At 42.5% G+C, this 14,268-nt stretch overlaps 1 protein-coding gene across 1 annotated transcript in view; it reads left to right on the forward strand.

The window, feature by feature from the left end:
• The window catches only part of adgrv1 (adhesion G protein-coupled receptor V1), a 114,339-nt gene extending 106,107 nt beyond the window's left edge, over positions 1-8,232 (forward strand). The window contains exons 94-96 of the mRNA XM_035166633.2: positions 1,037-1,222; positions 3,569-3,746; positions 7,717-8,232. Coding sequence (XP_035022524.2) covers positions 1,037-1,222; positions 3,569-3,746; positions 7,717-7,835 — 483 coding nt within the window. The 3' untranslated portion in view covers positions 7,836-8,232. The remainder of the gene's footprint in view (positions 1-1,036; positions 1,223-3,568; positions 3,747-7,716) is intronic.
• Positions 8,233-14,268: the final 6,036 nt, after the last annotated feature.

Below are 14,268 nucleotides of genomic sequence, written 5' to 3' on the forward strand. Positions count from 1 at the left end.
AGCTTGTTCCTCGTTCAGTTTTATGTTATTTGCAGACTTTTTTTCCCTCCTACTTACATGCTGGAAATTCCAGTTTGGCAATGCAGCCATAAACACACAGTTTCCAGTTCGTACCTGCTGTTGTTGTTCCTAATGTTGTTTGTGACCGTCACCGCTGATGGAACCCTTTTATTCTATTTGATTATCCCTGGTGTTCCTGCGGATGACTTGTCTTCGTACAGCAGTCTGCTGGACATGTGTTATTGTTCTTTGTTAATCGTCCGTCTGATCTGCTGTTTGCCGGGCTCTGTTGCACATGAAACAGACGCCTGTGGTTTGGTAACATGTGGCGTTAAAGTTTAAATATGCAACTAAACTTCATGTCACGCAGGGAGCTCTGAGGTTTGGGACAGTTTAGGAGGTTCTCTGCCACCACTGCTCTGTCTTTTCACTTCAAATTGAACCACAGGCCCTAAATGTGTCTGAGTCTCTGTGTTTGCGTGCACCTGTATGCACCCACATTCATTCTCCACTCCATTGTGCATTCCATCTCTGTCTGTGGCTGCCGTCATCACCCACGGATGAGTGTTGTGAAATACAGGAAGGCCCTGTGGTATTTGACACTCTGGTGTTTTGGGGTAATTCACAGCCCGGTGCTGTTGACCAGGAGGATTTGGTAATGACGAGGAAGTGGAGCTGGCAGAAATACCACCGTGCCAATGATGTCATGGCCCGATGATGAAGTCACTCTCCATTAATCAGGCTGGAAGAAAAGCTGCTGCTGCTAATGATGTGGAATTTAGGTTTAACTAGTGCAATAGCAATGCATTGCTGAAAAATGCAACCAGTTATTTAATAGTATCAATGTGTACAATTTAATTAAAGCATTTAGTTCTTGGTTCTAAGCCACCATGAAACCTGCCAGCAAATTGACAGACTGTGTGACTGATTTATTCAGGCTTAGACTGATCTTATACGATATTCAGGATTAGAACCGTGGAGATTGTATAACATATTTCTTAATGCAGATTTCTTTTTTTCCCCTCTCTGTCTACAGGGGCTGTATGTGTTTGCCGTGTACTTCGTCATGCACAACCAGCTGTGTTGGCCGACTAAAGCCAGCTACACTGTGGAGATGAACGGCCACGACTCGCCCGACTCTACGTACCAGGGAGGGGGACCCACCACTGTAGGGGGCGACATCAGCAAATCAACCCAGAATCTCATCAGCGCCATGGAGGAGGTATAAGACTTACAGATACTCCCATGCAGAGAGCTATCACAGAGACTCTGTTCAGATCTGTCTCAGGCGATCCAGTCACACATAGCCTTATCTTTTTAGCTGTGTGAACACATCTGTGGCCACACTGAAGGACCGTTAACTCAGCTGTGCTTCCCACACATTGATTTATTTGTGGCCATCGGCACAATATCAACATCGACCGCAGCAAATCGATTTGCTATTTCTTACCATTTCAAGTGACTAGAATAATGAAGCATTTCAAAGCAGAGCTGCGTGCACACCCACACAACAACATGGCTGAAGATGAGATCATTTGGTCGTCGCAAACAGAAATTATGTACGTGTTTATTTCTACATAGAGCGTGGAAGTGAGATCCAATTAGAAGTTGTTGATGGAGACAAATATGAGTGGCGGGTGTGAACCGACACAGTCAGAGTGTCCACTTGGTTAATATGCCAGGTCAGAACAGAGCCAGATACATTCATATAATCAAATATGAATAAAAACATTCTGTACATATTAAATTATATAGATTTAAAGTATTTTTACTCATACTTTTTGGCTCTCATGATGAAAGTCACTTATAGTTTAATTACAGTACGCTACATTTTACACTGTCAACCATATCCATAGGAAATGTATGGGGGTTTTTATGGTCTGGGTCTTATGTATATATGGGCCTCAGTTCCATCGGTTATGCAACTTAAAACTGTCTCAGTTGAAATTATATACCAACCATTGTTGGTGACATATCATTGGACTCTGTTGGAGGAACATCTCTGTATCCCCAGTACTCCCCAACTTTGCGAATAACATGTTAAGTGTTTTGAATGAAAAAACGTCAGTCGGTAAAAGAAATGGGATTTTCCTTCAAAAACGGATTTTCTATCTTTGCTTTTTTTCCCCTCGCCTTCTATCGCCTTAATCGCTTTTTTTCTCCCATGCCCTCATTCCCATGGCTCTGTTTGCCCATTCCCGCTCCTCGGCCACACATTTCTCACATCAGCTGAGTGTGGCTCCACTGAGAACATCAGTACTCACTCTCTCAGACACTCACACTCACACCCCTCTCTGCCTCGGACTGATTCTCATTATATGTGTGTGTGTGTGTGTGTGTGTGTAAACGGTCAGTCTTGATACCTCCCACTAACACCCTCATAAACTCCTATTATGACTTTCCTGCCATACAGGCCCATCGCATGCAAACACACATGGAGCACTTCTATAGTCTCTTCGACTAACTTAGTCCTTGGAGAATACCCTATAAGGACAGAGCCGCTGGGAGGAACAGAAAGAAGGAGAGAAAAGGGGGAAGGTTTAACTTCCTTACTCGAGGCCCCCCTCCCTTTTCTTCGGTTATCCCTCCACACATAGGAGTCCAGTAATCTTGTTTTATTCATGAGAGCACACTCCCCTCCCGCCTCTCTGAAATTAAATAAGAAAAATGAAAGCTAAGAGTGGCGATCTAAGTCGTAGATGAGTGATTATTTGTGGAGTGGATTGGTTGAAAGGAAATTGAAGTGAGATTAGAATAGGTTTAGTAACGTATAATTTGTGGGGTGAGTGGCTTATTGAAAGGTTTGAGTCATCCACTCGCTGCCTTCTCTCCTCCACCTCCTCCTCCTGCTCCTCCTCCTCTCAAAGTCGAGGTGACAGATCTGAGGGGCCGGGTGGTGCTTTATTCACGTCACCGGGACGCTCTGTACCGGTTATGGCCAAGCTAGCCTAAAAAAACGGAGACATGCACACACATTTATGCATGTGCATGGAAAAATCAGCCATTCATAATTTATGAACACAGTGGAAAACAAGAGATAATGTATTCATGTGATTCGTGTGGAAAAGAATGAGTGTATAATTGATGTGCTTTTATCATAAGGAAAACCCCCATAGTTACTAATATATTTATACATATATATGTACATCATTGTGCTGGAAGCATCACTTTCATGATGTTCTCAAGGCTGAATTGGTATGAAACCCAAAACCCACTGACCTCACTCTCACCCCATGAACCCTGTGGGTTGGACTTAACTCTTTGGGGTGCTTGGACAACATGCACTCTGCGTGACCCTAACTCATCACGGGCATGATTACACGGCTGACAGACCCAACCATTCTCTGAATTAAGCATTTATATATGTGTGTGTGTGTGTGTGCGCACTTTATGAGATGAACTTGAAAAGTGCTGTATAAATAAATGCACCACTTTGAAGGTAAAACCTAACATCCCACAAATAGGCTGATTGTAACTATAGTACTTATAGTTAATGATGGTGTTTTGCCTGTGTGCATGTTGCTGTGTGTTGGCTCATATGACTGTACTGTGTGTCTGTGTGTGTCAGGTGTCAGCAGACTGGGAGCGAGCGTCTCTGCGGCACAGCAGTCAGCACAGCAGCGTGTTTAAACCCAGCCCTGTGATGGGGACCTACACCACAGAGGGAGGTTTCATCAACACCAACATGGTCACTACTGACGAGGAGTCACAGGAGTTTGATGACCTCATATTTGCCTTAAAAACTGGTGAGGATCCCACCAACACAGAAATGAGATGTCTGTTCAACAGTTTACGGACAGAAAAGTTGCATCAACATTATTTCACATCTTCACCTGAAACGTCAGCATCCTCCTGATAACAACAGATAAATGCAAGTATTTTAGTATAAAACATTCAAAAAAATAATTAAGTTTATCAAGAGAATCACAGAAATAGCAGTGGACCTCTATGTGAGATATATATATACTGAATTTAGCATCCGTTAACCAGTTAGCATATGCTAGCCAGACAATCCCATCTTGTACAGGTATGCAGAGAGGGCCACCAATGGGGCGGCTCTCCTGGATCTCAACCCAAGCTTGAAATAATAATAATAATATATAATAATATAAATAAAATGTTGCATCCTCTGCAAAACGTATCCACATGCAAACGTTAGTTGCATGTGATAAGAATATCAATGATCACATAATAACATGAAATATTTTACGTTGCAATTGTAAGTTATGTTAATGTTATAACAAGATTATAGAATATTTTGTTGTAACATGAAAAGTTTGTTGTTATAATTATAAATTATGTCTTCATCTCTTTCTCATATGTGTGTGTGTGTAAAGAAAGTCATTCTGCTGCTGACCTTAAATCTCTCTGCTGCCATGGAAACCATTCTTCCTCTATCGCCATCAATGTTTAATGAGCTGAGGGGCCGAACTGCTTGCTGATATATTACCAACACACACACACACACACACACACACTCATACAAACACACAGATGCTCCTCTCCTCACTCTCTCAAATCGCTGGGTAAATGCTTCTCTGTGTCTGAATGAGAATCAGCTGGACGACAGCCAACAGGAGCCTGAGTACATCAGGACGCTCCTCTGCTGTCGATGTGAGACAGAAAGACGACTCCACTGGAGTAATTTTCACACATGACAAGACAAGCAGTCTGATGATGTATAACTCTACAGGCAGGGCCGAGCTGTCTCACCTGAACTGTACTGTCTTCAATACTGAATAAATGCTGCCATGAATCATGTCATGAAGAGTTTGGGTTAAAATCTAAGTCTTTCTGCTGTTTGGTTCTACCTATCATATTACATGCATTGTGAAATGTGAGGGTTATTGGCCAGTCAGTTAAATAAATATTTTCCCTTCATCAGGTTCTTATAAACCTTTGGACACTCAAAGGATACAAGATCAGTTTTAGTGTCAAATCACAAAATTGAGATGTAATGAATATTTTTTATCATATTATATTCTTTATGAACTTCTCTGTGATTGTTCTTGTTCTGAGGATGAAGATCAGCATGATTTAGTGAAGCGGCAAGAATCTTAATTTTGGATCACAAAACCTTTTGGGAAACGAAGTAAAGACATTGAGTAATACTAATCCTAAAATTATGATTTTTTGGGGGGTTTGTTCTTACGTCAGTTTCATCAGGAAATGTGAATTAATCATCAAGTTACTACTGCCATGGACCAAGCAGTCAAGGCAAAAACATCTCTGATGTGATTGTAATTCTTTGGTTATTTATCGCTCATCGTCCCTGTTACTCTCCATTAATGCCAAATAGTTTTTCCTAATGAAAACCATTTAGTCTCTCATCATTATGAGAGCAGGAGTCTGTGGTCACTCTGGGAGAGATAAGAAACAGGTAGTTAAGATAAACAGACCACACTGATTAGACCCTGAATTTAATGGGACTGATTCAGGTCAGATTCAATTTCTTTGTCATTCTCCTGAGATTCTGGAATAATCATCAACAGCTATTGAGCGGCTCTTGGACTCTGATGGTTTTAAGCTCATTAAAGCTGCAGTCCTGAGGTCTGGTTGGACGCCCTGTCTGGGAGGCAGCAGGCTTTACATTTTGAAACCTACATCAAACTTGACTTTGCTGTTTGAGTCGTGCATCCCAAAAAGACATTGTATGTGAAACACAAATGGCCCGAGGCTCCAGACATTCTCCGGAGTTTCTCCTGCCGGCCCCCTGGTAGAGAATCCAGATATTGTCCAGGTGAGAATAGAGCAGGAGATCCTCCGGAGGATTCACAGCGTGCGAGTGGGCTTGTTGGTGACATTTCTAACACGCACGCATGATGAAAAAGAGGAACCATACAGGTATAAGATGAAGATATTAACTTAGAAAGACAGGGATATTCGAGAGCTTTTTGGTTGTTTGGTGATACAGACCTGAATCACCATATGAAACAAAATCACGTTATCTCTGCAGTAGAATTCATATGTTACATCCTGCATGCTGCGCCACCCCTCACCTGAACACTCCGGAGATTCCTGTGTTGTTGTGAAGGCGTCTGAGCAGAGAATCTCCAGCTGAATCGTATGGTGACCAGATCAAATCGAACAAGACAAGTGTGTTTAGACGTGTGTGTGTCCTGAGTCCGTGTGCCATTCAACCTTAGATACCCTTTGGAGCTGCAGCGAACAAACCAGGGGAGTTATTGCTCCTCTTTTCTGCAAGCTCAGCAGATTGAAGCAATCATTCATATTATTCAGTGTGGCAAAGAGGCAACTTTGCAAGATTTAATTAAGTCAAAGCAGTTGGCTCCTCGCAAGTCTCTGGCAGGGCCTCAAGAATATGTAACTCTCCACCGGACACCTGATCTTAAAATAGAACGCTAACTCGAAAGTCGAGTTATAAAAATAGAAGAAAATCAATCAGCAGATAAACTTGGGTTATGTACATAAACTCTTCTGTTGAAACTGCATTTTTGCTCCACGGGTCACAAGGACATGTTTCTGTTTCACCCTTCCCCTGGTGACCTCCACCTTCTCTTTGTCCATATGTGTCACGCTGGATTTATAACCACGTTTAATCTCGACCGGTCAGTCAGCAGGAAAGATAATTTGAGAATCACAATTACATAACTGTCTGACGGGGTCAGTAACTCGTGCTGTAATGAGGGTCTTCACACCTCATTTGGTCGTGAACCATTAACACACACACACACGCACACATCATGGCTGAGGTCTGGACATTGACATGTTGGTTTTACTGTTTAACCAGCAGTTCTCTGCATGACGGATCATAAGTCTGGAAACTCCTCTGGTTATGTCACATAGCGCCTCATTCTAAAGGTTACAGTTCAAGGCATAGGGCAAAGAATTGAAGGTAGGACACATAATACTGTATATAAATACATGTCTCTGCTGACAGTGCATCATGCTGATGTGTGATATATGATACTGCCCATACTGATATAATTCCCAGCCCAAGAAATATTCTAAAATTATTCAAAAAATGTAATCAAATGAACAAATGTTGTTCTTATGAGAAAAGTTTAGATATGTCTAAATGTGCGCACAGTCATTTTTGTAGCAGAGCTGTAGTTCATACAAAACTTATTCATTAAAGTGTTAAAAAAATCATGTTTTGCAGCGCGGAGAAATCCTTGCAGCGGTTGCTAGATTGATTTAAAGATGGACAGATATCTCTTGTGTCTTAGTCCGTTGCCTTTGAACACTCCAAACTCTCTTCAACTCATTTGTATACATGCTGTCTGTAGTAGGGTCACTTTTTATGACCATAGAAAAAACGTACTATATGTCATAACTTTACATTATGTCATTATTTTTCCCAAAAGGCCTGTTGTGTGCTTCATCCTTTGACAGATAAAGAGTCGCTCTGTGTGCCTCCCTGTTCTCATTTACAGCTCGTTACCATGACTGATCAGATACAGGCCATTACGCTCCCTGATAACCCACAGTTTACGACTTACAGAATTACATAATACCATGGTGGCACTAATAAGACAAATGTGACAGATGATTAGCACTGGAACTGATTAGCACCAGAGATTTGTTGCACTGAACCAACAAGGCTGTTTGTTGCCCTGATGGTGACTAAGGGATATGTAATACATGGTGTATATATAATCGTGCATATATATAAATTTTGATACATGAATGGAAATTAAGCTAATCATGTTTTTACGGATTGAGGGTTAATTCATCTTTTTGTGTCTCTTTTAGGGACCGGCCTTAATATCAGCGATAGCGAGTCCATCCCCGGAAGCCACGACGGCGGAAGCATGAGCAACTCCCAAATCGTTGAGCTGAGACGAATCCCAATCGCAGACACACACCTCTAACCTTCTCACCTCACACACATCCCATGGCCTCTATTGTTCTTATCAGAGAGAAAAAATTACAACCCAGTATTTTTATATTACGAAATGCTTTTGCACTAAAAAAACCTTTTTTAATGGAACATTTCCATATAGATGTTTGATACTGTATGCGATTTTTACTGTACATTTTTTTATATGTATGTATATATATATAATCCTATACAGAAATGTTTCACTAAATTAATTTTTAAAAGTCCCTGATGGTTTTCTGAATGTATATTTGGATTTTTATTTTTTGTTGTTGTTCTGTAGTGACCTAGAAAATGAAATAGCCAGCTGTGCCCTATTTAGTACAACTTCTGCTGCTGAGGATGGAAATTGTGTAACATAGTTAATAAATAATTTACTATATATTTTACATTTGAATGTGCTGATTGCGTTTATTGTGACTCATAACTCGCCAAAGACAGCGGTTTACTACAGGAGTGGGTGGGGGGGGTGCTCGCTGATGGTTATGTAAGTAAGCCACTGTGGGGTCAGAGGTCACACCCTCATGGAGGATGGTTTGTTTTGTTGATGAGTGGAGTCTGAACATAGGAGCTGAGAAGTGTGGAGCGTGTAAAAGTTGAATCCGTCTATGATCTGCTCCGTGAAGAACCTATGACCCCTTCCAGCCCTACAACAGCAGCTTTGAACCTCTTGGAATCCACTGTCTGTTTGACCCTTGCACTGACTTTTAACCTCTGCTCTCCCCTACCTCAGACAGACTTCTGAACTTGGTTAGTGGCAGCATGAGAGGCCGTTACTTTTCTCTGCTTATGAGCAAGAATGTGAAGATTGCAAGAGAAGACGTCAGACACACGCTGGAGTTTGAGGATCATCCAGCGATTTGTCGCCAGCCCCTCTCTCGTTACAGCCAATCTGCCAGGTTCCTGGTGGATGGTGGAGGTCGTGATCCCAGTAGATAATGAGAAAGCAGCAGCAGCAGTAGCGGGAGATGAGTGTGCTGCTTGGAGATATTCTGAAAATAAGAACCAGCTAGACAGTGGTGTCTCTTGATGAACCTCCCGGCCACTTGCCAATGGTTTTATTCTCCTCCCTGCAGCCAGGAATTTCATTGCTCTTAATGAATCAGTGTGTAGAATTTAGTGAAATTTCATGTTGTAGCTGAATACCCCTCCCCTCACCCTCCCCTTCCAAACATGAAGGAGAACCTGTGGTAACCTTCAGTTGTCATAAAAACTCAAAAGGTGTTTAGATTGTCCAGTTTGGACGACTGTAAAAAAATATGGCGGCCTCCGTAAAGAGGACCCACTCCCGATGTAAATATAAACTATTTAAATATTAAGGGTCCATTCTGGGGTAAGGAAAACAATAATTCGTACAATTTAGATGAAACACACTAGTGAAAACATCACTAGGATTATTTTATATTAAATAGATCCCTTTCACCTAAATCTTACACACGGAACCTTTACATTTATAGAAACAAATTTCTTGCTTTTCCAGGAAAAAGCTGCAAGCAAATTGTGTCCAGAATGTAGAGTTGAGATGTTTCTCAGACACCTTCACCATGAAAAATTGAAAGAAAAATCTCAGAGCACTACACTGTTTGGTGTGCTTGCCAACTCGCTGTCTCCTACAAGGTGATGACATCACTTTGAGACCCATTGTTTAAGCGCCAGTCGCTTTCCTCTGGGATTTGAATGGAAAACGTCGCTGTAATGAGCAAAGAAGTCATTACTTCATTTAAGATAACGCTCAACAGTCTAATGGGTGTGTTTTCTCCTGCTGCAAAGGAGCTTGTAATAGTGCAGTGCAAACCTTTGATTGTCATGCAGCATTTCTAAGATGGTTTTAATTGTTTAGTTCCTTCGAAGAAAGCAGTAAAGACACAAGCGATTCATTTTCATGCATTATTGCAGCCTGCCATCATGGCGACATTACAGCTCCAATGTATTCCCATTGTGCATCCTCTGGGGGTTACTGCGTTGCCTGTAGACTGCATTATGTCATCATTGTTCATGAGATATGGTGATAACAACATGAGTACATTTAGAGGCTGCAAGAGAACAAGGAATTCCCTGACCTTTGATCAGATGTGCTGTTGAGTATTGCATTAAAAGTGCTGATGACTAGTTACCCCAGTGCACACCGCATTTTAAAGTCCATATGTTAGTTATGTAATCATTTTGGCTGTCACATTTTTATCTTATATTTTTCATGTATCTCAGACTGTCAGGCAAACATGTCAATGTGGAAGTCCTCGGCCTCTTCTGGCCTGTGCACCCTCTCCATATTTCTGTGTCCAGGGGGAACGGCATGAGGCGAGAGAGCAGACAACCAGGCAACAGCTGATTCATGTGAATCTCTGCGTGACGGAGTACATCCTTGATGCAGGGTCATCTGACAGAGTAAAGGAGGGGAAACAGTAAGCACAGCACATAATCCCATCAGTCATGTCCTACTTCCGAAGCTGTCTGGGATCTCCCTCTTTAGCACTTCCCTTTGCCTTGTTGATCAAGTTTGAATGACTTGATGAAAAACGAATCCATGAGTCTGACACAATATTTGAAAGAAAAGGAGATGAAGTTACACCACCAAACAAAAAGAAACGACATTGTGTTTATTTATATACTTCATATGACGTTCAGCTGACGTTTATTATGACAACCACCATCTCCATGTATCAAACCGTTCTTTAAATTCAATGTGAAGGGTGTGAATTTCTGAAACATGATAATGTCACCGCTCAACTGTTTTCTGTTGCTCTTTTATTCTGCAACGCAATGAACGTAAGAAAACCCCTCTTTTGATTCAAAGTGCACAGTTCAGGTGAACACACACTAGTCAAGCCTTTTACTAGACATTACAATGCCTTGTCTCAGAAGACAATGCACTGACCCAGTTTCACACATACAGTAGAGCCTGGCACCAACAGCCTTTGTTCAATCAATTCATGGGGCCATGTGATCGGAGCCTGACAAATTAGGGAAGGCTTTGTCGTGATTGAAAAGATCCAATCAGCAAGCGGTTGTGAGTGTCTATGTCATTGTTTCCAAACATCTCCATTTCTGCCCGTCCAGATGAAAACAAACCACTGGAGGTTTCAAACGAACCCGGGGGCCAGCTGTGTTTCCAAACTTCTCCGTTAAAGGGTCTCGAAAACGCTGTGGAAGTGTGGACGCCGGGCGTGTCTGGAGCAGAGCTGATGTGTATTCAAGCGAAAAAACCTGGTAGTATGGTTACAGCCTCAGCCAGACAGTGAGTCAGGAGTCGCTGTGGCACAGAGAGAAAAATAATAACATGTTGCCCTCATCAACCTTTTTTTTTCTTCACATCCTTACAATGATCTGTGCTGCACATAATTCAACCTCCTGTGAAAGAGTACGGCAAAAAGCACAGCCATCATTAGAACCATGAGTGGAATAATTATAATACGTAACTTTATTATAGATAATTTGAATTTGATTAAATTGAATTAAATTATTCTCAGCATAAATAACACTACCAGGCACTCCTGATCAGATTAAAACGAGAAGTAGCAAAGCGTCAGACACAGACAGACGTAGGAAACGTTTCTTGCCCCTCACTTTGACTTACCCAACAGATCAGACCCAACGTTCTAACAGATACTGCTGAGCAAGCGCTACTGTCTAAATCCGTGACCTCGTGACTCAGTCGAGTTCAGGGACGGTGGATTTGCGTTGCTAGTACGCATTTGTGAATGTCAGTATTACGCACATGGCGCTTGTTCACCCACTACATTCCTCATGCTCCTGTCAGCCTTCCCTGAAACACGCCACATCGCCAAAAAGAGAAGTCTACGTCACAGAAGTCAGCAGAAGCTTCAGTCATGTATGCAGATGAACGGAGCAGACTCAGGGCTAAACACGATTAAATTAGCTTTTTTACATGTGTTTGCATATGTTAAACTAATGTTCCCGTCTTTCCTCATGTCCACAGGAGGTAGCAGACAATCAGCTCAGTGAGGACATGATGCAAATATGTTCCCACATCAGTGAACATGTATGTATGTATGTGTGTGTGTGTGTGTGTGTGTGTGTGTGTGTGTGTGTGTGTGTGTGTGTGTGTGTGTGTGTGTGTGTGTGTGTGTGTGTGTGTGTGTGTGTGTGTGTGTGTGTGTGTATCATCTTAATGAGGAGCACATTGTATGGCACCTCTTTAAAGAGCAAATGAAAACCTTGTCTATTATGAGACAGGAGCGTGCTTCTCTTTCTACACATAACAAGGCAAAGTGTACATCTTGTTCTCCTCTGTTTAATACATTACACTCAACGCTGCAATGGTGGGTCTGACGTGTGTGTGCAGGTGTCCCACTGGTGCTGCTGAATAGACACACATTCATGGGGTTGAGTGTGTGTCTATTCCTGGGGGATTAGATGAAGACTTTGGCCTCTACGGTCTAATATGGAAGCAGGGAAGAGTCAATACCATTTTTATTAAAAGATATGCGTTACTTTTTGTCAGATGTGGGTAAAAAATTCAAGATTTTACAGGTCAAATGTGCCATTTTTTAAAAGATTTATTTATTATTTTTCTGCGATTGCTGCAGCTCAGCTAGCTCGTTTGCTTTGACACCAGCGTGCACTGAATCCTGACATAGGTTGGCCCAAGAAAGATCCTCGCATTTGATCCATGGTTTGCTCTGAAATATCGGCATTTCTCTGACGCTTTTGTTGAAGAATCCAATATTGCTTAGTTTTGCCACTGTGACACAATCGGCCTTCAAATGCAGCCTCCCAAGGGATGCGGCCCCTGAATTGGGACACAGCTGAAGATTCACAAACTACACTGAAAGCAAAGTCTAAACCAATAATGTCTTTGAATTCCCCACTTCCTCTTTCTATTCACTTAAAATTAATTTCAGAGACTTTGCACAAACTTAATTAAAATAGACGGGAGGCACTTGAGCAGTTGGACGCCGTTCGTATTTTCAGGTCAGGTCAGATAACACGACCTTTGAACTCTTTCCATCGTCTGACTCCAAAGGTCAGGCAGATTAAAAAGAGAGCCTTGTGGAGATGTAGCCAGGAGCACTGGAGCAAACAGGATGTCTTCAGCTGTAGACATAGACATCATAGAGCTAAACAGCATGCTAAAATTTGCGGGGTTATTGATTGGAGTTGACAAGAGGAGTCTAGCGGAGAAGTTCTGAATGGCGAATCCAACTGTAGTGAAGAAAAGAAAGGAAAGACGGAACAGAGAAGACAGACTTTCCCTTTGGTCTGTTCCTAAATGTGTCTTTGATGCCCCTTGTTGTTTCTCTGCCATATTACAATGTGCGCAGTGTGTTGTAGCTGCAGGCTGCAACTGCTCTATGAAATGTGATTCTGCAAAATGAAAGGCAATACTGTCCGTTGAGGCCTCGTCGACTTGGCTGCCCGTAGGGGCCTAAAGGCCAAGTTGAAGGTAGCCAACAGGCGTAAACATATCATGTCTTCAAACAACACTCTAGTCTCGTTCTCACTATGCTGTCTGGTTGGCACGAAAACTAGATCAACCCCCCCCCAACCCCCCTCTCTGGGGTATGCGTCTGCTTGTGCTTATCTGTATGTAATTGAATGTACAGCCATGCATCTGTTCATCCATATTAGTCTACGCTGTATCGTCCCTCATCACTCGCCTGGGCTCGAGCGCTATTGGCACCGTATACATGCTTTCATGTGCTTGGAAGTTGACACAGGAGCTATAGCCTCCAGGTTGCAGTATATATTTTTAACCTCCCGACCAGCCACCTGATATAGTGGTCACGTTTGGACAGATGATTTGTTTTGCTGGAAACATAAACGTCCGAGGTCCACAAATCATTAGAGGCAGTTCTGAAAAGTGTCCAGCTGCACTTTTATAGCCAGTGTTGATTCGTATGCAAGAAAGGATCAGAGCTGTGTGTGTGTTGTTTTATGTGCACTGCCATAAACAGGGCTATATGTTCCACTGGTCACAGGTCAGTCGATAGAGATAGCCTTGCTGTCACCACCACTATACCCATCGCTGTGTGTGTGTGTGTGTGTGTGTGTGTGTGTGTGTGTGTGTGTGTGTGTGTGTGTGTGTGTGTGTGTGTGTGTGTGTGTGTGTGCGTGCGTGCGTGCGTGCGTGCGTGCGTGCGTGCGTGCGTGCGTGCGTGCGTGATTAAGCAGATTACAAGCAGAGCAGAGAGAGAAAGTATTTCAGAGTCACCAGCTTTCTATGTTGAGGAGTAACGTCGGTCACCAGACACTTTTCTGACCTCTCTCTCTCTCTCTCTCTCTCTCTCTCTCTCTCTCTCTCTCTCTCTCTCTCTCTCTTCCGCTCAGCAGGCTGAGACCAGTTCTTGCTTATCACCCTCCAGTTGCTTTTGCTGTCACGGCTTAATACATGTGAAGGAGCAATATGTGCCCACCTGTCATCTTCTGATCATTTATTGTGACCACATTCACGACCATGACCGCCA

The sequence above is a fragment of the Hippoglossus stenolepis genome, chromosome 9, assembly GCF_022539355.2.
Source record: "Hippoglossus stenolepis isolate QCI-W04-F060 chromosome 9, HSTE1.2, whole genome shotgun sequence".
NCBI lineage: Eukaryota > Metazoa > Chordata > Actinopteri > Pleuronectiformes > Pleuronectidae > Hippoglossus > Hippoglossus stenolepis.